Here is a 22,489-nt window from a genome sequence, read left to right as displayed (position 1 = left end):
GCGCGGACAACTTGCAGGGTCTCGCACGCGAGTCAAGGTGCTCCTCTCTTCACTCGGGTCGTGCGTAGTAAAATGGCCGTCCGACTCGACCTGAACGAGTGACGTTTCGCGCAAGGTGTTTCCGTACGCGATACGCGGCCGCGCAGTGTTTCCATGAATATTCGTGCGGGTGAACGCGCACGGCTGTCGCAGCGTGTCCCGCGTCCGTCCGCATCCTCGTTCGCGCGTCTAAATTACGGCCGATCAAGGACCCTCCAGGGCGCCTCTTTCCACGGCCTCCACGGCGGCTTTCGTTTCGCCGCAAACGCATTTAGGTGTGTATTATCGCGTTACGCGTACGTACGCACGTAGGTACGTCCCTCCTGCACGCGTGTACGAGATAGCGAGGAAGCCGCGGCGCTAAAACGCCTTCGTTCGACGACGTTCTCCTCGTATCGGGATCCGCGCGCGCGAGAGAGTTTGGTTATATCTCGAGACGTGATTTTTTTTTTCGCCCGTCGTTCTCTCAATGGGCGGTATTTAAATGACAGTTCCGTACGTCGTGGTGCGAATGCCGGGTCGACCTGAACGCAAACTCCTCACTGTTTTTTCTCAATCGAAACTGTCGTTTTGTTCGATTATATCTAGTTCTGGTCCACCGTGAGAGAAAATGCATGAAGAAATGTTGTACCAAGGCGGAAACGGGATCCTCCGCTTCACGGTTTTCTCTTCGGTTTGACTGTGTTATCGAGAATAATTTGTCTCTCCTAAAATAAAGTCGAAAATAATTACTTCGTCAGGAGAATTTTAATATTACATTGAAGGAAAGATTAGCGACAGGAAATACTGTCAACTAGCAGCCGGAATTTTAACAATGTGCTGAGCTAAACATAATTTGAATTATTCTTGCTTGAAAATTCGTGGTCTTATTATTAGATGCGAACAAAAATGTATTTATCAAATAATCATTTTCTAAAATTTATCTTGTAATCAAAATGACAATAAAAGCATCTATGTCATTCATGTTAAGAGAATAAGAAATAGTTTGTAATTTTATTCAGTTACTTATCGAAATAAATTGTCTGATACATTTATAAGAAAAGGAAATAATATATAGTATTATAAAAAAAACCATTATAATGCTATTACATATAAAATAATCTGTCCAATATTTTTCTAAAATCAGAATTGTAGAAAGAGATAGAATTTATCGTCTAATTTTAACTGCTGAATGTTTATAAAAAGACCCCTCTGCATTGAGGTACAGAAATAGAAGTTGGAACTAATTTAATATTCATGCAACCGAACTTGTGAAATGTTCTCTCCCGCCCATAATACGCTTCTTCTTGTCTCTGTATCCTCTGACATCATGACCCGGTTTTCGATCCGCTGTCCGAGAGGAACTTTGTATGAAACGACCGAGTGATTAATGCGTTTCAGGGTCTGGCGAACTGGCCCCGGTCTCGTGTGAACCCGGGCAATTAGCAATTGGCTAATTATACGGTTAACGGGCGACGCTCGCGCGCGATGAATAACGTAGTTTAATTGTCAGCCTCAAATGGGAGAACGTTCCTTCCTTCTCGTCGCGCGCGCTTTTTCCCCTTTTTTATTCTGCCGAATCGCCGCCGCGAATTCGAGCGACATTTTATCCTATGCGTTCTTCTTAGGGTGCGATTTCACTATCAATTTGTCGCTAGCGTCTAACTGATCACGTGATCTGATTTGTGACTAGCGTCAAGAAGAAAAAGCTTGATTTGTTCAGCTTTCAGAGAACGAAGAACGAGACGCTTGTCATAGTTGTAACTTGGACGCTAGGCTGTTTTCACGCCAGCGTCAACAGACGCTAACGTCAATTTGTTTTTATTGATGCTTGACGCTGAAATCCAGCGTCACAGCGTCAAGTGAAAATGCACCCTTACCTAATTAATTCTTGGCTTGAGGAAAGCACCGACGAGAATGTGCCATCTTACGCCGGATAGCGCGATTCCGTTGCATCTATATAAAAAATATCTGTAAAGAGAGAAGTTCGATCGTCTCATGTGGGAAAACATTTCAAGCAACGGGGAAAAAAACGCGATTGTAATAAATGCTTTATTCGATATTTGTGATATTATTTCTCGTAATTGCATTATTAGCCGCAACCATTATTTGTGCATGTTTTTCGCTTGTTTGAAAAATGTATATGACGATATATGTAGAAGTTGAGATAGAAACTTAACGATTTTCCATTTTCTGTTTCAGAGGGGCAATATTTTCGCAAGATGGATACTCGATGCAAAGCATAGGTGTGCTTCCAAGACACTTTGCATTACGGTAGATTAATCTCCGCATTTTATCGTGAGTTAATCTTCGTGTTCTCGAGCGAGACAAATTCGAAGAGATTAATGTTACGAAAACGGCAGGAGCTGGAAATTCGCGTTCCATTCCGGTTTCAACGGAATTCTATTTTATTCAATTGCGTTTTTGGCGCGAGGCGCGAGTAAGTATGCTAGAGAGATAGATTCGAGAGAAATGAGAGATAAACGCTGCTTTTTCTGTTGATTTCAATTCTACCTTTATACGAGAACCAAGTGCCGGGTGTTTGATCCCGCTATTCAGTGGTAGCGCTATTCGCGTTTCACGCATTCCGCGATACGATCTACTTGCATACTCAACGTTGCTTCAAAGTTGCTTCAAGTTCGTTTTTCTCGACGTCGTTAAGAATTGTATGAAAAAATTGAGATGTATCGGGATAGAGTAGAAGCGAAAGCAGAGATATAATCTAAAAATTTTTCCATATCATAACATTTTTATCCAGAAAAATTGAAAAATATTTTAAACGACATTCAATTTATGTAATTCGTGTTCGTACAGTTAAGTAAAATTCATTATTCGTTTAATTTTATGTATTATATATCAGTCTTGAGACTTGTTAAAATAATACAATCTTTATCTGGTCAATATAGATAACTCGAGAAATAATTTAGAAAGCAGATGTGAGATGAGAGACCGCAGAAACACGATAAAACATCTGTCTTTGCAATCGAGAGGCTGTTCTACGATTTTCTCTCATCCTTCTTTCATCATTTAATTCGAAGATCAGTTTTGTTGAATCTACGCCAAGAAATTATTTCTAGAATTCATGCACAAAAAAAGCGACCCGGTACATCTTTCGTATTGCGCTGTCATGACTAATGAAATTTGCGTCGCGTTTGGAACGCGTGATGATCCTGTTTGCGCATCCGAAAGCTAATCCCGAGACTATCAAGGCGACAGATGACACTAGACTTGACTAGACAGAGATCTCTCGCGAGACGGTCGCGAAAGTTTTCGCGTCGCTCATTCGGAAATTGCGTCGCGAGTCGGGAAGAAGTGTGAGAAGAAGAGTCGAAGGTTTGTTGTTCCCTCTGCCCCCCTTCCCCTCTTCTCTGTTGTGCGTGCGCGACGTCAGATGGAAAACGGTGGTGTGGGTCACGGTACAGTAACGTGTACTGTTAAAGAGCGCAGCGATACCACGAGCTCGTTTCTCTGGGTGCGAATCTGTTGCAAACGCTCCCGCCCGCACTTGCCTCTTCGTCTTGGTCCCTTCTTCCCCTTCCTTTCCCTTCTCTTGCCCGCGTCTTTCGCGGGCCCTTTTACGCTCTCTCTCTCTTTTTCTCTTTCGCGAGATATTAATAGGAGCGTGCCGGGCACGAGTCTCGCGTAAATCGCCTTCGCGAAGCCAGCGATCTTGAATGTTTCCTTGTCCGTCTTCTGCGGACGATCTTACGCGAATTTCTTAGCTATGCGAAAAATTTTCGTTCGCTCGATGTAATAATTACCTAATTTGACGAATACGAAATATTCGATCTCGGTGATTACGTTTCCTTCCTTTAGGACTTCTTTAAGCTTTCTTTCCGAGTACCCTATGTATAATTAAAAAATATATTTATTTATTAATTATATAAGCTAAGAATTACTGTGTAATATGTTTCGTATAATTTTTTATTTATTATATATTTTATATTTTTATATATTTTCTTATATAATTTTTCGTGTTTATTATACATTGAGAGAATTTTCTCTTAGAATTTACCCTGAAAATCATGGTAATGAATTTTACTAAACTGCATAGTAAAATTAATCAAACATGTTTTATATATTATTGTGATAGATATTAATCAGAGAAATTCTCATAAAATTCTTTCCATACCATATTGTCCCACGATTACCATGATTTTCAGAGTAAATTCTATAAGAGAAAATTCTCTCTATGTGTATAAAATATCTCTCTTTAAGAAGATTAAGGCAAGTCTTCCCAATTCCGGAAATATTTCGATATGCAAACTTTTTATAGAATCTGTAATCCTGCTCGAAAAAGGAGATTTTTAGTAAATAGCAATTCTTTCTATAGCATTCTTTCTACGAGAAAGGTACATATTCGCATTCTCCGCTCATATAGGAATCCTTTTCGCCTTGTTTGTCGGAAGCCAGCGGGAATCGTGGTTGTTCAAATTTATTGTTCAGTCTTTTGAAAGCTTACGGTCGCGTTCACGCCGCAATCGCATCACGGGGAAACACTTTTTGCCGGTAAACGAGAGGCTTTCCACGTGCGAATGTAATCACGTTGCTCCCGGCGAAATATGTGTGCAATGCGAACTCTGCGGTCTGCGGTTCGTATAAAAGCGCGCGGATAGTGAGTCACTGAAAGCTGGAGTTGTCGAAAAAAAAAATATGATGTAAACAGAAACTTCCGCCTCGTCGGCCTTGAAATCTGCATACGAAACGCATAATTATTGCGTCTGCGTTTCCCGTTGAAATTGACACAAGCGTGCGACATCGCGATCCGCTACTCGATCGCGCTTCGAACATATCATCGTACGGAGTTTCTTGAGGTTTTTTCCTCGCGAAACGAGGCACGCAATGATATTTTGTAAAATATATATCCTCAGCTTACTTTGCATTTCTATACATACTCATCTGATAAACATGCTTGGAAACGCGAGAATTTTAGTAGCCGATTTACTGTACCAGAAGCGAAACAGTATATTCGTCGCTCTTAAAGAAAGTACTACTTTTCTGAAAATAAAATAATATTTTTATAGTACACTATTTTTTTAAGTCTCTATTACAAGATGAGACTACAGATATGAATGAATATCGGAGTAAACCAAAGCTGTGAATTTTCGCGTGTAATAAAATTTTCAGATCAATTTCTTTCATTGTCCACCGATCGGTGAAGTTTATTTTTTTCACGATTGATATATTTTACTCGTCAAATTTTCCTACTTTGTATATAGCACCTCTATAGAAATCGCACTTCCTCTGAATCATTGAATATCGGAGACACATATAGATAGTTTGCGTCATATAAATGATTGCCAATTTAGCCACATATACATAGCTCTCTTTCAAGTACTCGGTCGCACGCGATAGAACAGTTTTGCATGGCAGCTTTTTTTTTTTACACGTGTTACACACCGTTGGGAGGGAATTAACGTCGCGTGCAGCCGATAATAAATTTCATTAGCCTGAAATCTACGCGGCCGTGCAGTGAGTCGAGTCAGCTGACGAGGAACGTGCATTACACGTGTTACGCATCGCGCATTCAAATTCAATATTGATATTCAAGGCGTTTCGGGCGCGCGATGCTGTTTTTTCGGCTGAACAAAAATTCCGTAGAGAAAGACGCGAAAAAAGGGAGTGATATCTCCGACCTATAAAATTCCAACGCTTAACTCTCCGTTCTTGTTTCGTCGAATGCTACGTGCTAAGCCAAGGTGATCTGAATTATGCAGCTCTATCGGCTCTATCGTAAATTCGATCGGCGAGTTCGATATGCATTTTTCAGGACGAAAAGTATCTCGTCTAATATTCCCTTCTCTGTTGTATCTCGTATTCTTCTCGCGTAAAGTTTGACCGTCCTCATCCGTCTGTCTCGAAATTTAGAGCGGGAACACACGACACAGAAATGTGACTTGGGAGGGTTTATGTAACAGAACGATTCGCATATTATTGCTATTATATTTCTGCAAACTATACGTTCTCGCGTGACATAACTCGTTTGTTTCTCTCTCTCTGTTTCTGTCTTTCTGTCTCGCGGACATCCGACCAAGGATATACTCTCAGTTGAATTATTCAATATTTGTTGGTACGATGGATTTGTTTCTTCTGTTATCGTATACCTGATCACGAGACGGATAATGTAAGGAAATCATGCCGGGAAGCATTTCCTTTAAAAGCTATTTACCTGCGTTACGAAGCGTATCCTACGTGCTGCAATGTTTATCCATATACCAGACAGAAATATTTCTCCGCGCGCATCTCTCTCTTCGCATCCAGATAAATTGATCCGAGCTGATAAAATTCCATTCTCAAAGTTTAGATACAGCAAGAGAGAATATATTGAAATAATCAAAGCGAATGAAAATTTATGATTTCTTGCGATATTTTCTTTTTTTTTCAATCGGGAATGCATTGCGCGTAGAAATTATGTCGCTTAGTCAGGTTCCGATAATTATAGGCCTACTACCACGCTTATTCGTATTACAATTGTTGCGAAAATAACACGCGGCCAGTATGACTCACCTATCATACACGTCCCATGTACGGACGTGCGAGGCATCGTAATACGGCGGATGAGCATCGCGGTAGTTGTAGTATAGTGCCTTGAAACAATAAGCACTTTAGACTAACCGCCGTATATTAAAACCCGGCGTGGTCCGGCGAATACGCGTTGAATATGTATCGAGCTCCAATTTACCTAACAAGTTTTAATTAATTATCGCGGATACGCGCATTACGTCGCACCTCCGGGATAATTAAATCATCCCGACGCGATGTAAGTGCTCGCCGATCACTTCGCAACTTCATTCGTACGTAATTTCCTTGCTTTTCTAGCGGAAAAGTTTTCGACCTGCGGCTTCTCGAGATGACGATCCCGGATAAAAATTGAAAAAGAGCTATCGAATACGTAACTATTTGTAATGACCTAATTTAACGTTCTCTTCAGTACGGGAGAAAGTAGGAGAATGATTGTCCATTATGTTCATGACCCTAAAAGACTTTATCTTGAAAGAAATCGAAGCTACAAGATTAAACATACATCTCGACTTGACGTTCTTTCTAATTATATTTAAAACTTTTATATATTTTTAAAAAAATGTTAAAATTACACCTTGGTGTCTCAAACTTCTGTCGTCTCACATTTTTACTTTCTGTGCTGCGTTACATTCTGCGAATCACGAATGCATACCGGAACATCTCTAATATACGTCTTATTTAATGAAGCATGCCGAATAAATCACGCCCGCTCATGTGAATGCGTTTCATTCATCTTCGCAGGTTGATAGAGCCTACTGTGCGGCAGCTGCCATGCCAACGTACCACAATGCGGGTGGCGGATACCCGAATGTGTCAGCGCCAGCGCGACAAGCGAAGCTCGACGGCAATCAAAATCATCACACTATCCCTTCAAACGTAGTAACGTCCCATCCCCTCATACAAAACAGCACTCAGCAGCAGCACAGCGTTCCTTCAAACCTGTCTGCAGGTAACATTCCGTCCCATCCAGTATCGCCGACGATGACCACGCATTCGAGCGTCACCACCCCGAACATCACGACGCACATGAACGCCGCGTCCTCGCCGGTGATTCTCACCTCGAACGTCATCAATCCGGGCGCCAACACCACCGCGTTGCCAGTCAATCCGCGACACGAGGTGAAGCTGAACGCGATGCCGTATGTATCACTCTGTGACACGCTTAGCTTAATATTTACAGATGTAATTTGAAGATTGAGCGTGTCTGCTAACTTTGAAAAAATAGAAAATACAAAAATTGATACAAAGATATGAATCGAATATTTTTTTATGTACTTAAAAATTAAGAATCTATAATATCCCATACGTCTCTTCTGCGCAGATGGTTCCACGGAAAAATATCTAGAGAAACGGCAGAAAGATTGTTGCGACCGCGAGAGGACGGTTTGTTCCTAGTTCGCGAGTCAACGAATTTCCCCGGGGACTACACGCTCTGCGTATGCTACCAAGGACGCGTGCAGCATTATAGGGTGAAATATAAAAACAACCAATTGACGATCGATGATGAAGAATTTTTCGAGAATCTGGCGCTCTTGGTGGAGCATTACGAGCAGGATGCGGACGGTTTATGCACGCAGCTAACGAAATCCCTACCGAAACAGGGCAAGCAAGATTTCTGCGTGGATCCAAAGGCGTTTGTAGAAGCCGGCTGGGTGATTCAGACGCACGAGTTAGAATTAAGAGAATGCATCGGGAAGGGAGAGTTTGGCGATGTGCTGTTAGGCGTCTATCGAGGGGAGAGAGTCGCAGTGAAAATGCTGAAGGATAACAGCGAGGCGGCGCAGAGGTTTCTGGCCGAGGCGAGTTTAATGACCTCTTTGATACATGACAATCTGGTTAAATTACTCGGTCTCGTTTTTAATAATCAACACATGTACCTGGTTACGGAATATATGAGCAAAGGATCCCTAGTGGATTATTTACGTTCGAGAGGAAGATTACACGTTTCCAAAAAGGATCAAATTAACTTTGCATAGTACGTAAGAATGAATGTTTGTTTATGCGTCAATTATAAAATATCTAAGTCTATTATTAATCGTACATTTGATATATATTGTAGCGATACGTGTGCCGGTATGGCGTACCTGGAATCCAGACACGTTGTTCATCGGGACTTGGCGGCGAGAAATGTTCTTGTAGCAGAGGACAACTCTGCCAAAGTATCCGATTTCGGGCTGGCACGGGACGAAAACTTTTCCCTCGACGGTGGAAAGCTGCCAATCAAATGGACTGCACCAGAGGCTTTAAAACAGAACGTAAATATATATAATAATTTTTATATAACTCTTATCGGCGAATCAAAGATATATTATAATAATAATATTATTACATTTATGTTTTCAGAAGTTTTCAAACAAGTCTGATATGTGGAGTTTTGGAATTCTTCTCTGGGAAATTTATTCCTTCGGTCGTGTGCCCTATCCGCGAATTGTAAGTAATACTGTTGCACTAAACTTTCATAAGAAATATACATTTTACTTATACGTTATTACTTAATAATTGCAGCCATTAGCCGATGTTGTAAAGTGTGTAGAAAAAGGATATAAGATGGAACCGCCAGATGGATGTCCTGCGGAAGTTTACGATATTATGAGACAGGTAAATTAAACTTTCATCTTTGTCATATTATATCTCCCACATCACATTATCACATTACTTTAGTAAGTCACATTTTTTGGCAGGCATGGGATTTACAGCCAGAAAAGAGACCGAGTTTTCACGATATAAAAGTAACACTCGGCCAATTAAGAGCTGAGTATACCAAAGGCGTGAATTAAAAAAAAAACAATACATTAAAAAAAACTTTAATGAACTTAGCGAGAATTGAGAAAAACGTGGACTGGTGCGTCTGGATAATTTTTCGTTTTCGGAGCGAAAAAATAGTGATTCTGAATATTTTTATTAGAAAGAAAAGAAAGAGACAGGACCTCGACTGTACATTGTATACAAAAAATAGTATTCGCTTTGCTTATATTTATTGTTACTTTAGTTTTTGAAATGTGTGGGGAGAGTTTTAATTTTTATATAGTAATATTTTGCACAAACATTACCTATGGTCAATCGTGCCTTTGTCCAAGTTGACGTTCGCAACCAAGAAATGCAACTTGCACATATATCCGAATAAGGAAATACAGATATATTCGGAATAAAATCAACAGATTAAACATGCGCAATTGCCTACTTAACTTTCAATAGTCACGTTTTTTGAAGTCTATTATGGCGATGATAAAAATAACTGACTATTATGGTTTTTCTAAGTAAATCGAGTTTTTTTTACATTATATAGCACACAAGTAACGTATATGTATAATGTATTAAATTTAGATTCATTATAACATTACGCTCTGTATTCATAATCGCATCCATTTAATTTGAATCATTGGTTATCATGTTCTTTGTTAAAATTATGTAAAAAATATTTTATTTACAATTTGAATTATAAATGTAAAAGATATGCTTCAGCAATTATATATTGCAAGTACTTGTTTAGTTGTTTAAGTTTTTCATCAAAGATTTGTCGTAGGAAGTATTAATTTTTAACTAAATTATATGTCACACTTTATTTTATAATACACCATTACTTCAACTATATGTAATGGTGTAAATGTATTTCTCTCTGTAAATATTTTTGTATATAATTACTCATCAAAAAATTACATTTTAAAAACAATTGATATTGAGATTGAGAGATTTAACGAAAAATGTTTATATTTTTTTTTTTTTTTTTTAGGTTTAAGACTAACACGTATTACGAACGAATGTCCATATGCAATTGTTGCACCACGCCAAAAAGTAATTATCACTCGTTTATATTTTATTGAGAAAAAATTTTATATGTATATCAAGTAGGATATATTATTTGCATTACCATTCTTTTGTAATCTATCTCTTTTTCATGCACACATATGTACACACACATTTTTCATAAAAGAGTCTGCCAACAATAATAACGGACTAATTTTCGTGAATGTTTGACGGCCGTATCTCGCTAAATAGTAGCTGTAAAAGCTACAAAGAAGATCAAATATTTATTCTTTAAGATATCACGCGCGAGTAACAAGAGGTCTCTGTAAAATTGTAGATATTAAATTCTTGTATATGCCACATAATTAAAAAAAAATTAATAAATTTTTCATTAATTATATATAAATATCGAGATATTTAATATATATGTATATGCAGCAGTCGTAAAATACTGTGTATCAAATTGATACTGTATTACGCGATAATTTGTTAAACTTTGAAAAGTGACGGTGGAGATGTCACTCAGTTCCTTTTAAAACGAAATCTTTCATACTAAAAACAGAGATTGTGACTGATTAAATACTTCACAATAATAGGTTCGATCTTTCTTCCACAAGTGTCTCTTCAGTCTGCAGTTAAACATATAGTTCTATAAGAGATTTAAATCATATTTATCTTAAGCATATGGTCCGTTTGTAACTTTGATATTACAGTATGTACTTGAAGAGAGTACATGTATTAATAATGTGTATTAATATGGCTCTAACTGGCTAATACTTTGAATTGCTTTTTCATTGCGATATTTGTAAGTATTTACAATTTGCGCGAACACATTAACTCTTCCACAAATATGAATTTCACATTGTGTAAAATTTTTATCTCCATTTTGTCTTCGACATTTCGATCCATGGTGAAGCATCTTGTTATTCATTGAGGAACATTATACATAGATAGAGCAGTATCATGTGACGTTGTTACTTGTGTATTTTGATATGTGAACACGGGATTCCGTTGTTTCGATATTAGTTTTTTTATAACGATGTGTTAATAAATGCGTTTATTTTCTACTGGTAATCGCTCGAAATTTTAGAATGTAAGAAATCTAATATATATTAAAAAAATTAATTAGAGATCGAAAAATCACAAAGGAATTAAAAACTGTGCTTGATATGCATATGTTCATGTTGTAATGATTACATGTCTGTTCGATGCGAGTGTATACGTGGAATATGTGACGAATACTTTTTTTCCACGAATACTCTCTCCCATTCTTTTGTAGAATCCGAACTAAGCATGACTCTTGGAAAAGCGCATTGAAAAATTTATCGTCATGCACTGTTACTACGTCACAATTCTAAAGATTCTCATTAGACAGCTATAGCGACGAGAATAGATCACTGACGAAAGAATAAAAAGTTATTAATAAAGGAACGAAGTTACACTATACTCAACAGTTGTGTACTTTAATTAACCTTTTCAGCGAGATGTGGAGAATCGTAAATAACATATTTTTATAATTCCGCAATTGTTAGTAGTATATCGTATGTAAACCCCCTCGTCAATTGCTAGGTAATAATAGACAGACGCCGCGATTTTCGTATGTATTCGTATTTATTTCGGTTTGCAATCCGGAATAATCGTGAACATTTATCACGAGTTCATCGTCAGCCGCGATATTATCAACAATTGCGTGTTTTTGCACAGTAAATGTGTTATTATTCGTAATATCGTCGTGCGAATATTCGCATAAAACTTGTTTAAATTCAGTACTGTACTCTCTCATTTTTGACACTTTATCGCGTGTTTTTATAACTTCCGATAGTGCCCAGAATTTTTTGCTGCGCCTCAATTTACCTGTTTTTTTTTCTTCGATTATTCCTACATTTTCGTTACGTCTCGCTTGACGGAACTCTTCAGATATATCTTTCTCAGTACGTTTCAAAAGCGAGAAAGGATGTGGATGATCCTGCGTACTCGAACGATCCTTCAATCGACTGCGTATGAGAAGGCTTCTCCGGACCTCGTAAGGACGTCCCAAATCACGTCTCAGATCACAATCACGGCTCGATGTAGCGATCAATAAACATTTCGTATTATTTTCTTTATCTTGGATTATCGAGTGTCTTATTTTATGTATCCTGTCGAATCCCTCTCCGGTAGAAACCCGTAATAAACTCGCGTCGCGAAAATCACGTTTGCTGGTACCAGGTGCTCCAAAATTCGAGTCAAAAGGACGATGCAAGATACTTGCGACTGGATCGTGATCCTTTGAAATTAGCTCGTGATGGCTGCGTATCGGAGGGTCTCTTCGTAAGGCATCGATGTTTAGACTTTTACGTAATCTTCCGTTCAATGTAATTACTTTATTGACGAATGTAACCAAGCGGTTGACGATAACAGAGACTATTTCCGAAATAAAACTTTCTTCGCATTCCACGCTGGAAGGCGGATAACGCGCGTTATCCTTGTAACGAATTTCCGGGGGATTTTTTGCGACATCGTTCCAGTGGGATAAACGTTTCCTAGCCGTAATTCCCGTTTTCGTTATCGGACTTGGATAAACTCCGACGTCGTTTCCGCTTCTCTCATTATCTGAATGAAAAATTGAAAGATTTAAATCCTGTATATACATGTATAATATTCTACAATTTTTACAACTATAACTTTTTTGATGTTTTTTTTAATTGAAAGCAATTACAAGTTATAAAATAAATTGTTTTTATCTTTTATCTCTTTTCAAGTATAAAGAGTACTGAGCTAATAACTCTTACCTGTCATATATTTATGTAGATTCTTGAATGGAGGAAAGAGATTTACTCTTAACAAAGAAGCGGATGTTGTTTTATTCTCCTCAGATGCAGTGTGGCATTGACGGTCGACACAGAGTTTTGAAAGATCTTGAAGTCTTCCTAGAAACATGTTTTGCGGATGATCTTTTCCGGTAATATTATGCGCGATGGCATTTCTTAGATTTTCTATCGAATTATATTTATCCAATTCTTCAATATCCAGATCGGTAGTTATACTCATCTCTCTTGTTGCTATTTTCTTATCAATTTTCCGCTTACTTCGATATTCGTCATAATTTTCGTTATTATATACGATATTCGTCATCAATGAAACAATGTGAAATCTCATTTTTTTCTTGCTTTTACTTATCGGTACTTGATTCGCGCTCTGCTCTATTCTCGTTCCATTCGAGGATAAGATTTTGCTGTTTTTATCTTCCTGTTCATCCTCGTGCCTGTCTCTCTCCGGCTTTAACGCAATTTCTAGCGATAAAGTATAGTCGTTCGGTGATTTTCGCTCCGTTTCCTGTGCGCTCGAAATTGGCTCAACGTCCGTGACTTCTGCAATAGTTATGGTTTTCATCTCCGTTTGCTCAGCTTTCGGCGACGAGACACCTTGCAAGCGTCCAGTCTCAACGTCGCATTCCTTAATTGCCTCATTCTTTCTCGAAATTGCGATTTCGGTCTCTCCTTGTTTTTCAAACTGTCGTGGATCCGCCGAACTTGTAAATTCCTGCCCATTCATTATTTGGCCCGAGCTTCGAATCTCAATCGCATCCCGCGATTCACAAACGTCTTCTGCATCGATCTTCTCGCTGAGCGTAATCGTGTCGCTCTCCGATCCCGTTAAAGTTCTAACCGATTCATCGTCCTCGACGTTGATATACGCTTTGGCCATCCAGCGTTTCGCGTCGCATGGAGTCTCCGGGTCACTTTTCCCGTCGTCGCATTTCCGCGCATTCGCTCCGTATCTCACGCAGACGTTTGACGTTAGCTTCATCAGGGACGACGGTTTCTCGACGCTACTCTCCTTTATCTCGACTATCCTCGGTCGGAGTTTTTTTTTAGCCTCGTCGACGCTCTCGTCCGACGTCGTCCTGTCGCAGGTGCAGTTCTCCGTGCTGGAAGTCGGCTGAAGGTCGGCTGTCGTGGAACGATCCTTCGTGGAACTTGCACCACCGTTGTCCGTCGTAGTTTTCGATGGATTATCGCGCGTGCCGGTTGCCCGAACCGGGGCAGCGATTTGCGTGGACTTAGTTTCGGACTTGCTCGTGCACGGCTTCAGCAGCAGCCTCTTGGGACTTCGCGGTTGTACGCGGATGAAGGGATCAGGCGTGTGGGGAATGTCCTGCGGTAGTGTGCCTATGTATAATCTTCTAGGATCTTCGAATCTCGCCGAGTAACATGGTCTGGAGAATTGTTGCACGATGCGTGACGTCAACGTCGGCGCAGGGAACATCGCGCATCGTCTACGGTCGAACTCGACCTCCACCTGATGAATCTTGTTTTGAATATTCCTCAGCCGGGTCTCCGCGATCGCACGCTGCGAACGATAGGGTGCGAAGTTCACGTTCACCCGCTCGTCGCATTCCTTCTGTCGCAATACAGACAGAAAGTCTCGCAGCTCGGCGTCGGACTTTAGAGCCAGAACCGTGGGGTCTATGAGATCGGTCTCCACCTTGGGATGTGCATAAACAAATATATATTAGTATCTAATAATGTTTGTTTTCAATTCTATTTATGAATTAGGATAATCAAATTAGAATCTTGTTTCTTACTATCAGATTAGAGTTGACAAAGATTTAAATTTATTATCATTAATTATTTCATATAATGGATATAAATAATTATATATATAATTCTTTTTGATGATTATTAAAATGATAAAATTATATTTTTTTATTGTTTCTTTTATAGTTTTTATTATATTTTATATTTGTTAAAAGTAAAATAAATTTTTTTAATTACTTTTTGATGAGAGAAAAGTAAACGAATACATATACATATATAGAGATAAAGAATAAAATTAACACGCTAATTAATGACAATACCTCGACACCGACGCCTTGAGTTTCCATTATCTTCTGGTTGACGAGTCCCTCGACCTGCGCCTTTAGCAGATTCATCTTCAGCTGTACCAGAGTGAAAATAGGAATGATATTAGGCGGCGGATTAGCCGTCATGTGCAGGTTGATCAGCGCGTTAACTTGCTGCGCGTTCCTCGACTCTGATAACAGCTGATCCTTCGTCAGAACGCTTATAGCCTTCTGCGCCTTCGCCATCGTGTCCTCCATGGTAGTGGTTACGTTCGAGCCGGGTACTTTGCGCAATATCAGTCGTGTGGCTGCACACGCAATGATACCCTGCATCGAGAGGAATTGAGATGCCAATGCCTGAAGATGCAGCGAGGACGGGCAGCTTCTCTTCGTACAGATGGTGTCGTCGGTGGTGGGGACGCAATGATGCTCGTCCAGAGCGAGGTCGTACTGATAACCGGGGGTTCGCGCGACGCTTCTGACCTCCATCGGGTCGACGTCCCTTCTTCGGCAGCATCCGCAGCTCTGTGCATCTCGCGCTCGAGTAAACGGATCGTAAAACGGCATGGGTACGGGATAGGGATAGGGATAGGGCGGTGGCGGGTAACATGCGGCCGGATAAGTTAATCCGCTCGGCGGATACGCCGTTGTTGTCGGAGGAAGCGAACCCGTCGCCGTCGCCTGCTGTTGCTGCTGAGGCGCCGGCGATTGTTGACAATTACCGGGCAGGATGAAAATGGGAGCGGTGTTGCTGACGCAAGCACGAATCTGATCCAAAATATTTTGCGGCAGCTGGCCGCAGCTGGGATGACTTGGCGGGGGGTTACACTGGCTTTGAAAGACGGGGTGGCATGGATTTTTTACCGGTTGCGGTGTACATTGGTGCGTTACTATGTAAGTGTCTGGCTGGTAAACTTGATTGAAGGGTCCTTGGATGAGAAAAGTCCAAATAGAGTAAGGAGTTCGCGATATTTTGTATAAATTATATATTGTATATTTTTTAATAAAATATATTGTAATTAATTTAATTCATATGTAACATGTTAAAAAATATTAACGTTTGATTGGCACGATTGACTTTCTACCTTGAGAGGTTCCGGAGCACGGATTGCATGCAGCGGTTTGCATCTGCTGAGTACTGGTTTGTTGTTGCTGGTATGTGGGAAAATTATACTGACTCGTCTGTACAGGTACATTCTGACAGGGCGCGACCTGCGACATCGAGGCCACGTTACAAGGTAGATTAATCATCGGTATCAGAGGTTAGATCATTGATTTGCTTTAGGAATTTATATCCCGGCTGCGGCTGTCGTGTCCATTTATTTCAGTTGCTCATCAATAATGCATTATTGTGTTTCTCTTTCTCTCTCTTTCTCTCGTTTGTTTGCAATTTTTAAGAGAATTACACTTGAAAATTTAGATTTGAATGATGTAGAGATGTCAAGCACGAGATGTTCGGTGCTTTCGTTAAGGTTTGAAGTTGTAGCAACTCGTTAAAATAAAATTACGCTATCGATAGTTTATATTGTTGAGGAAAATTTGTTCGCGCATAAATAATCGCCAAGTGTTTTCTTTCAAAGCGTTCGAGAAAAGATTACTGTAAAATAAAGCTTTTTTTCTCAGCTCTGCAAACATCTTTAATTCCGCATTTTAAATGTACGGTCGCTAAGGAAACTTCACAATTTATGCTCTCCGCTCGAAGCTTCAAGTTCGTTACGACGGACGTGGCAAGAGACAATTTTTCTTTCGGCATTTTAAAGTCCGAAGCTTACGCGTCACCTGGTTAAAATAAATCCGATTAGTTATATACAGATCCGATTAGAGTGAGTAATTTCTTTAATAAGACGGTAATCTCTGTAACGCAATTTAAAGTTACTTCCACTTTTCTTACGATCGATACCTTTTTCCGGATTAAATGCCGATGAAAATATACTTAAGGCGACGGGGACGCGAGCTAAACGGTTCGTCACGTCTCGTTCACGGCGTAAACTCGTTTGCGACGTCATTAAAAGCCAATAAAAGCCGGCTTCGTTATCTTGAAAGAGTGGGGGAGATACAGTTCATCGTGCTATGACTTTCTACGCAGCACTCATTCATTACGTGCAGCTGGGTTGGTCCCTCGTGACGTGACACGGACGTCTCTAAATAAGAGATTACGGTAAATACGGTATCGTGATTGTGTATATACTTGATATGTGTACCATCTTTCGCACGACGAATAACAATATCCGATGAATTATGCGCTTAAAAGAATTATTGTGAGAAGGAAAAACAAATCTCTCGAACAAATCCAAAAGAAACGTGACTAGACTTTATTAAGTGTATCAGAGATCTACGTTGAATGTGATATTCCTCATCTAAAATTGTCTCTAGAATCTTTCTCTTTTTTATTCAAGATCGATAGTGAGTGCTTTACAAGAAATGAATAAAAGACTTGGATTGAACGGATGATATAATTACTACATGTAATGCAGATTAATGAAAATTATGGATAAAAGAAAAAGTAATATTTTCTATTTGAGTTTTTAGAACTGCCGACTGAATCAATCAAATGAATGAGGAATTGTCAATGAGATGAATGGAGGGGAGACCTTATTCCGGTTGTGTAACAGAGATAGTGAATTTCTAGTTAGCAGTGGACTGCAGTAGGGAATTGTACGAGTGACTCTAGAATCCGCTGGGGTAAAGTATATTTGATAAAAATATTTCTTTTATATTTACTAATTCGTGTATAATTGCGGGAGCTACTCGTATCATCTATTTGGTTATTAGCGGAAACGCTCTCGTCTACGTTGCACCACGATTCGTTCTCGGTGCCAGCAACACGGTTAAAATGTTTTTAATTATTCCGGCGACTCGTTGTATTTCGTGACGATAAACATTATTAACGTGCGCGGCACTCGTCGCGACAACGTTATTAGGACGAGAACGGGGACATGGAGAGAAAAAAAAAAAAAGAGAGAGAGAAGAAAAAATTCCTCATAATTCTCGACTTTCCGGCTTTAAGCGCGCGCTCTCGCAGTGCCGGTGTCCTTAATTGCTGCCGTGTTTTATTACAGAGATATTATTTTCCCTTTCGCTATGGCCGACCCAGATTTCCGCGCCAAGTCAGGGGAGCAGTGCCGGTGCGGGGACTGCGACTTCATAAGGCGAGAATTGATACCGGAGATGGTGCACGATCGTCGCTTCTGCGAGTCCGGCTCGAGGGAGTTCGTCGAGTTCGATTCCGTTGACGTGGAGCATCTCGTCGACGAGAAGCGCGATTATTCGACCAAGCTGTACCGGGTGACGGCGCGCGTAAAATTTTCCGGCGAGACGTGCAGTTTCCCCCTCGTTATCAAGTTGCCCAAGGTAGACGCGGTATCTCCGCCGTCCGGCCCTTTTCAGAACGAGGAGATGTTTTACAGCAAGATGACACTCGAGTACGGAACGGGCGGTGTACCCAAGTGTTATCTGTCCGACTTGGGACGATACGGTCGGCCGGTCATCGTGTTGGAGGATCTGACCGCGCGTGGTTACGCGCATGTAAACGGTAAATTAGACGAGGATCACTTGAAATTGTGCGTAAAAGCCCTGGCGGCGTTTCACGGCAAAGGATTGAGGCTGAAAGCGCGCAAGTTTCCCATTTTCCGAGAATTCTCTGCGAAACTCTCTGTGCCGGACAGCTTGTATTCCGTTCACCAGACGCTCGGTACCAGGTAAATCATCTTTTATCATAATACGCACGCACGTTAAAAAATACCGAAACGATTACGCGTTTTATTTTATGGATTGTGTTTATATCTTTTTTTAATAAAAAAGTCTCGCGAGACAATTAACGATTTCTGATTTTAAAATGTTACCAACGTGTAATCTCTCTATTGCGGCTAATTTTTATAATAAGAACGCAGTATCATTATCTCATATCTATTATTAATATTTTATTAATTAAAAAAAGTATCAGAAAGATTTGTGAAATATCCTCGATTTCTTGTTGCTTGTAGCATACATTTGAGCCACGCATCACTCGAGCCAAATCTCGTTGAGAAAATAAAAAAAAAGCTACACGTAATGAAAAGTCTGGCCACGGAGATCAACGACGTTACGACCGTCTGCCACGGTCATTTCACGCGGAATAACGTACTGTTCAGGCACGAGAATGGCAAACCGAGCGACGTAAAGATGATCGATTGGGAAACAATGAGGTACTGCTCGCCGGCGATCGATTTCGGTCTCATTCTCTTCGCCAATATATCCAACGAAAGTGAATTGCCGAAAGTCGAGACATTCTGTCGGAGTATTTTGCGACTTTACTTGGATACCGTGAAGGAGGAGTGTCCGGAAGTGGAGCGCGAACTTTTGGAACGAGACATTATCGCCAAGCTACTGCTGGCGTATATTAGCTTGTGCGATGATAACCCGGCTTGCGGGATTAGAATCACGTACGAAGAACTGGGGATGATGTTGCACGTGCTCGATGGTCTGGGTAGCCTCGATTAGAACCGCTCCCGTTGTGTACATTGGCAGTTTATTTGATCCTCTACGATGTACGCGATACTACTTGTACCATGTTAAGCTCTATCACAACTTTATCGCGCGTGTTCGTGATAAGGGAAGAAAGTCGAAGGGAGTGTTATTGGCAGATATGAAAGGGTATGTTAACCAAAAAGAGCGTATGTTGTTGCTTTACATTTTACAAATGATTATATCATCGATGTGTTGAAAATTCTTATACTTTCTTTTTACTAAAGTTCGTGAAAAATTAAATTTTCCATTTTATAATTACTTGTTTAAAATAATTTAAATTATTCGTTTTGAAATTATAAAATTACTCACGTATTTCAGTCTTGCAACTCTTATCTATCGATGTCTGTAAAAACCGAGAGAAATCTAGCGATTTTTAAGAAGCATAAACTGATAGCGTCGTAACGTAAGCGTTTATCAATATTATTTCTTATCAATCGTAATAACTAGCTTTATATGATGTCGCAAAAGCTTTATTATCGCAGCTCTTTGTTTTAGTATTCAGTTCATTACATTTACACGATTGAGAGGCTTATTTTTTACACGTGATGAATGTATCGCATAACAGCTGTTACGATATATAGCGTCGGTGTCCAGCAATGAAATGCAATATGCCTTGTTGCTCGGAAATGCAAGCTCGTATTGTTACTACGGATTACGCTGCTCTCGATGTGATATTGCCCTAGTTTGATATTTTTAGATTTATTGCCATCCACATCTTCATTAATTTTGTATTTGTTGAAATTTCCATTAAGATAATTCCGACTAAAGTTGTCAAAATAGGTAGCTATTTTTAGACGTATAAAGAAATTATTATCGAAAGAAATATTTTTCAATTATGTAATCCTAAGTGGCGACTAAATTTACGAAGAATTCATATATATCTTTTTTAAATATAAACGATAAATAAAATTACATCAGATAAGCACGTCTCTTTTCAATGTCCCGTACAATTTTCTTGGAATTATCCTATACATTTTTTCCCTGAAGAGAAATCAGGGGTCAATGATGTTGCTTCATCTCTCAGTCGCTTCCGCAGCCTCCGGTGCGGGATTTCGAGAAGGTTGTGGTTGAAATCTCATTGGTCGACGTACGCCAGGATTCGCTCGCTGGTTCAAGGATACCCAATATATAGCGGCCAGCAAAAAGATGAGGATGACGGCGGAGACGAGCATCCGTCTTGCTCCACAAGTGGACCTCACCGCTGCAGTTATGATGGGAGAGCATGCCGCCGCGACTTGCTTTGATGGAGCGCATTCCTGCACTTTCTGGCTGCTGTTACACGGGCAATGCGTTCTTGTCAGTCCCCACCCCATTTGGAATTTTGTAATTTTGACCGTTCCGTGCCGAGAAATTCGTGTCAGCCGAATTGCAGATGAAATTGAAGCCGATGAATCAGATTGTCTCGATCATGACAGCGGACGAGAGAGTCGACTTTCTATAAAATCGCTGATCGATTGTGCAATATACATATATATACACGCTCGAGAAACAAATTCGAAACTCTCTTCAGCAAATAATCAAATTGTGAATTTAAACTATGTAATCTTTTAATTAAAAATTAATCAACGAACGAACGAATCATTAAAACTTGGACATAAGAGATTAGATTAACACACCCCGATTTAAAAATTATGCTTTTTGTATCCAGATTGTATTCAGATTACTAAATAAAAAAACGTGATCGCTTAAATTTTCTTCATTTTAGCTGTAAATACACTGAGAGAATTTTCTCTTAGAATTTACTCTGAAAATCATGGTAATCGTGGGACAATATGATATGAAAAGAATTTTATATATATAAATATTATATTAATTTTATATTTTATTGTGATAAATATTAATCAGAGAAATTTTCATAAAATTCTTTCCATATCATATATTGTCTCACGATTGCCATGATTTTCAGGGTAAATTCTAACAGAAAGTTCTCTCTGTGTAGTTGCGCTTTAATTTTACGATATCACGGTGCGATTGGAGCTATTTTCTGTTTTGTCGTCGGTCATCTATTTTATTAATGAGAGCAGAGAGCAACATACGAAATACAAATACAAATGAGACTATTCCCATGCGCGATGTTATTCGTGTGTCAGAGGAATATATTTGGAGGTGACCGCGTCGAGAGATTCGGTGCTTTTCGGAGAATCGTCCGTTGCAGAAACGGATAGAGTCAGAGAAGTTGGAAATTATGTACATAGTTGACGACCCCTTTACGGCTTTGGCGTTCGTCTATCTGTACGATTATGGTACAGATGTTTGCGGCATGTTGATCGCGGTTCTGCGGCGCGTCCGTGTATATTGTATACATATAGAACAATGCCTCTGCTTCTTACGCAGGCATACTACATTCGGCCGCGCGTTTATGTTTTCGCTCGAACAACTTGCCCGGGTATGATATCGTACTTGAGTTTCACAGCCGTCGAATGTACGAGAGGTGTTTAGCTAGATTGTTTGTATCGTCATCACCGTCACTAACAAACCGATGTACGCCGCGCATCTATCTTTATCATTTTTGCTTTTCAATCGCTATCGCGAATCCGTTTGCGACGAGAATGGCGATATTTCAATTGATGCAGCAGCCTTCTCGCACACACAGAACAGATGGAATTGCGCGCAATAACAATTTAATATTCCTTTCGAAATAAAATTGCGTCGCAACCGGAATTTTATACCATTCATTTAGGAAACAAAGGCAAATGGAAATTAAATGGATACTTTTATACGCGACGCGAAAAATGGAGTTTATCAATTACGATAAAAGACGCAACGCGCGCGTGATTATTATTATATTACATCGTCGTATTATATATTATTGAAAGAGAATGAGCGAGAGAAAATGTTTTTAATCGGTTTAATTTTTTAATATCGAAAAGTACG

General features: G+C 39.8%; 3 protein-coding genes across 10 annotated transcripts; 2 read left to right on the top strand and 1 right to left on the bottom strand.

The window, feature by feature from the left end:
• The first annotated feature begins 2,333 nt into the window (after nucleotides 1-2,333).
• LOC145935681 (tyrosine-protein kinase CSK) lies at nucleotides 2,334-9,708 on the top strand. The gene is given in 8 exon segments (XM_083037202.1): nucleotides 2,334-2,439; nucleotides 2,442-2,458; nucleotides 7,282-7,679; nucleotides 7,862-8,515; nucleotides 8,600-8,795; nucleotides 8,884-8,970; nucleotides 9,046-9,138; nucleotides 9,222-9,708. Coding segments are annotated over 8 exon segments (1,617 nt in total). The 5' UTR covers nucleotides 2,334-2,363; the 3' UTR covers nucleotides 9,318-9,708.
• Nucleotides 9,709-11,310: 1,602 nt separating this feature from the next.
• Nucleotides 11,311-17,090, bottom strand: LOC145935679 (uncharacterized). Its single transcript, XM_083037198.1, has 5 exons — nucleotides 17,010-17,090; nucleotides 16,195-16,888; nucleotides 15,125-16,038; nucleotides 13,056-14,751; nucleotides 11,311-12,876 (listed from the first exon to the last, which is right to left on the bottom strand). Exons 2-5 carry the CDS (start codon nucleotides 16,358-16,360, stop codon nucleotides 11,843-11,845), a joined length of 3,810 nt encoding a protein of 1,269 aa, XP_082893324.1. The 5' UTR covers nucleotides 16,361-16,888; nucleotides 17,010-17,090; the 3' UTR covers nucleotides 11,311-11,842.
• Nucleotides 17,091-17,161: 71 nt separating this feature from the next.
• Nucleotides 17,162-20,537, top strand: LOC145935682 (uncharacterized). 8 transcript variants are annotated; one of them, XR_014425257.1, is made up of 5 exons: nucleotides 17,229-17,791; nucleotides 18,169-18,807; nucleotides 19,093-19,741; nucleotides 19,934-20,018; nucleotides 20,111-20,537. XR_014425257.1 is itself a non-coding variant. In XM_083037204.1 (4 exons), exons 3-4 carry the CDS (start codon nucleotides 18,191-18,193, stop codon nucleotides 19,586-19,588), a joined length of 1,113 nt encoding a protein of 370 aa, XP_082893330.1. In that variant the 5' UTR covers nucleotides 17,162-17,267; nucleotides 17,639-17,791; nucleotides 18,169-18,190; the 3' UTR covers nucleotides 19,589-20,537. The 8 variants fall into 8 exon arrangements, 5 of the variants coding, with proteins under 5 accessions (XP_082893330.1, XP_082893333.1, XP_082893332.1 ...); XM_083037204.1 differs by having other exon boundaries at nucleotides 17,162-17,267; nucleotides 17,639-17,791; nucleotides 19,093-20,537; XM_083037206.1 differs by having other exon boundaries at nucleotides 17,209-17,276; nucleotides 17,639-17,791; nucleotides 19,093-20,537.
• The last annotated feature ends 1,952 nt before the right edge of the window (nucleotides 20,538-22,489 follow it).

Source organism: Prenolepis imparis, unplaced genomic scaffold (genome assembly GCF_030444845.1).
Source record: "Prenolepis imparis isolate NDT839.2.m4 unplaced genomic scaffold, iyPreImpa1.0 SCAF_4, whole genome shotgun sequence".
NCBI lineage: Eukaryota > Metazoa > Arthropoda > Insecta > Hymenoptera > Formicidae > Prenolepis > Prenolepis imparis.
The sequence above is the reverse complement of the archived record's forward strand: the minus strand, read 5'-3'. Positions and strand labels throughout refer to the sequence as shown.

What these genes read in the sequence shown, in the direction of transcription:
- LOC145935679 (XM_083037198.1), bottom strand. Translation starts at nt 16,360, where the DNA reads ATGATTAATCTACCTTGTAACGTGGCCTCGATGTCGCAGGTCGCGCCC. An exon ending in GTGCTCCGGAACCTCTCAAG is followed by an intron (nt 16,039 to 16,194) that starts GTAGAAAGTCAA and finishes TTCTCATCCAAG; the next exon opens with GACCCTTCAATCAAGTTTAC. An exon ending in TCTACATAAATATATGACAG is followed by an intron (nt 12,877 to 13,055) that starts GTAAGAGTTATT and finishes TTTTTCATTCAG; the next exon opens with ATAATGAGAGAAGCGGAAAC.
- LOC145935682 (XM_083037204.1), top strand. Translation starts at nt 18,191, where the DNA reads ATGGCCGACCCAGATTTCCGCGCCAAGTCAGGGGAGCAGTGCCGGTGC. An exon ending in CACCAGACGCTCGGTACCAG is followed by an intron (nt 18,808 to 19,092) that starts GTAAATCATCTT and finishes TGTTGCTTGTAG; the next exon opens with CATACATTTGAGCCACGCAT.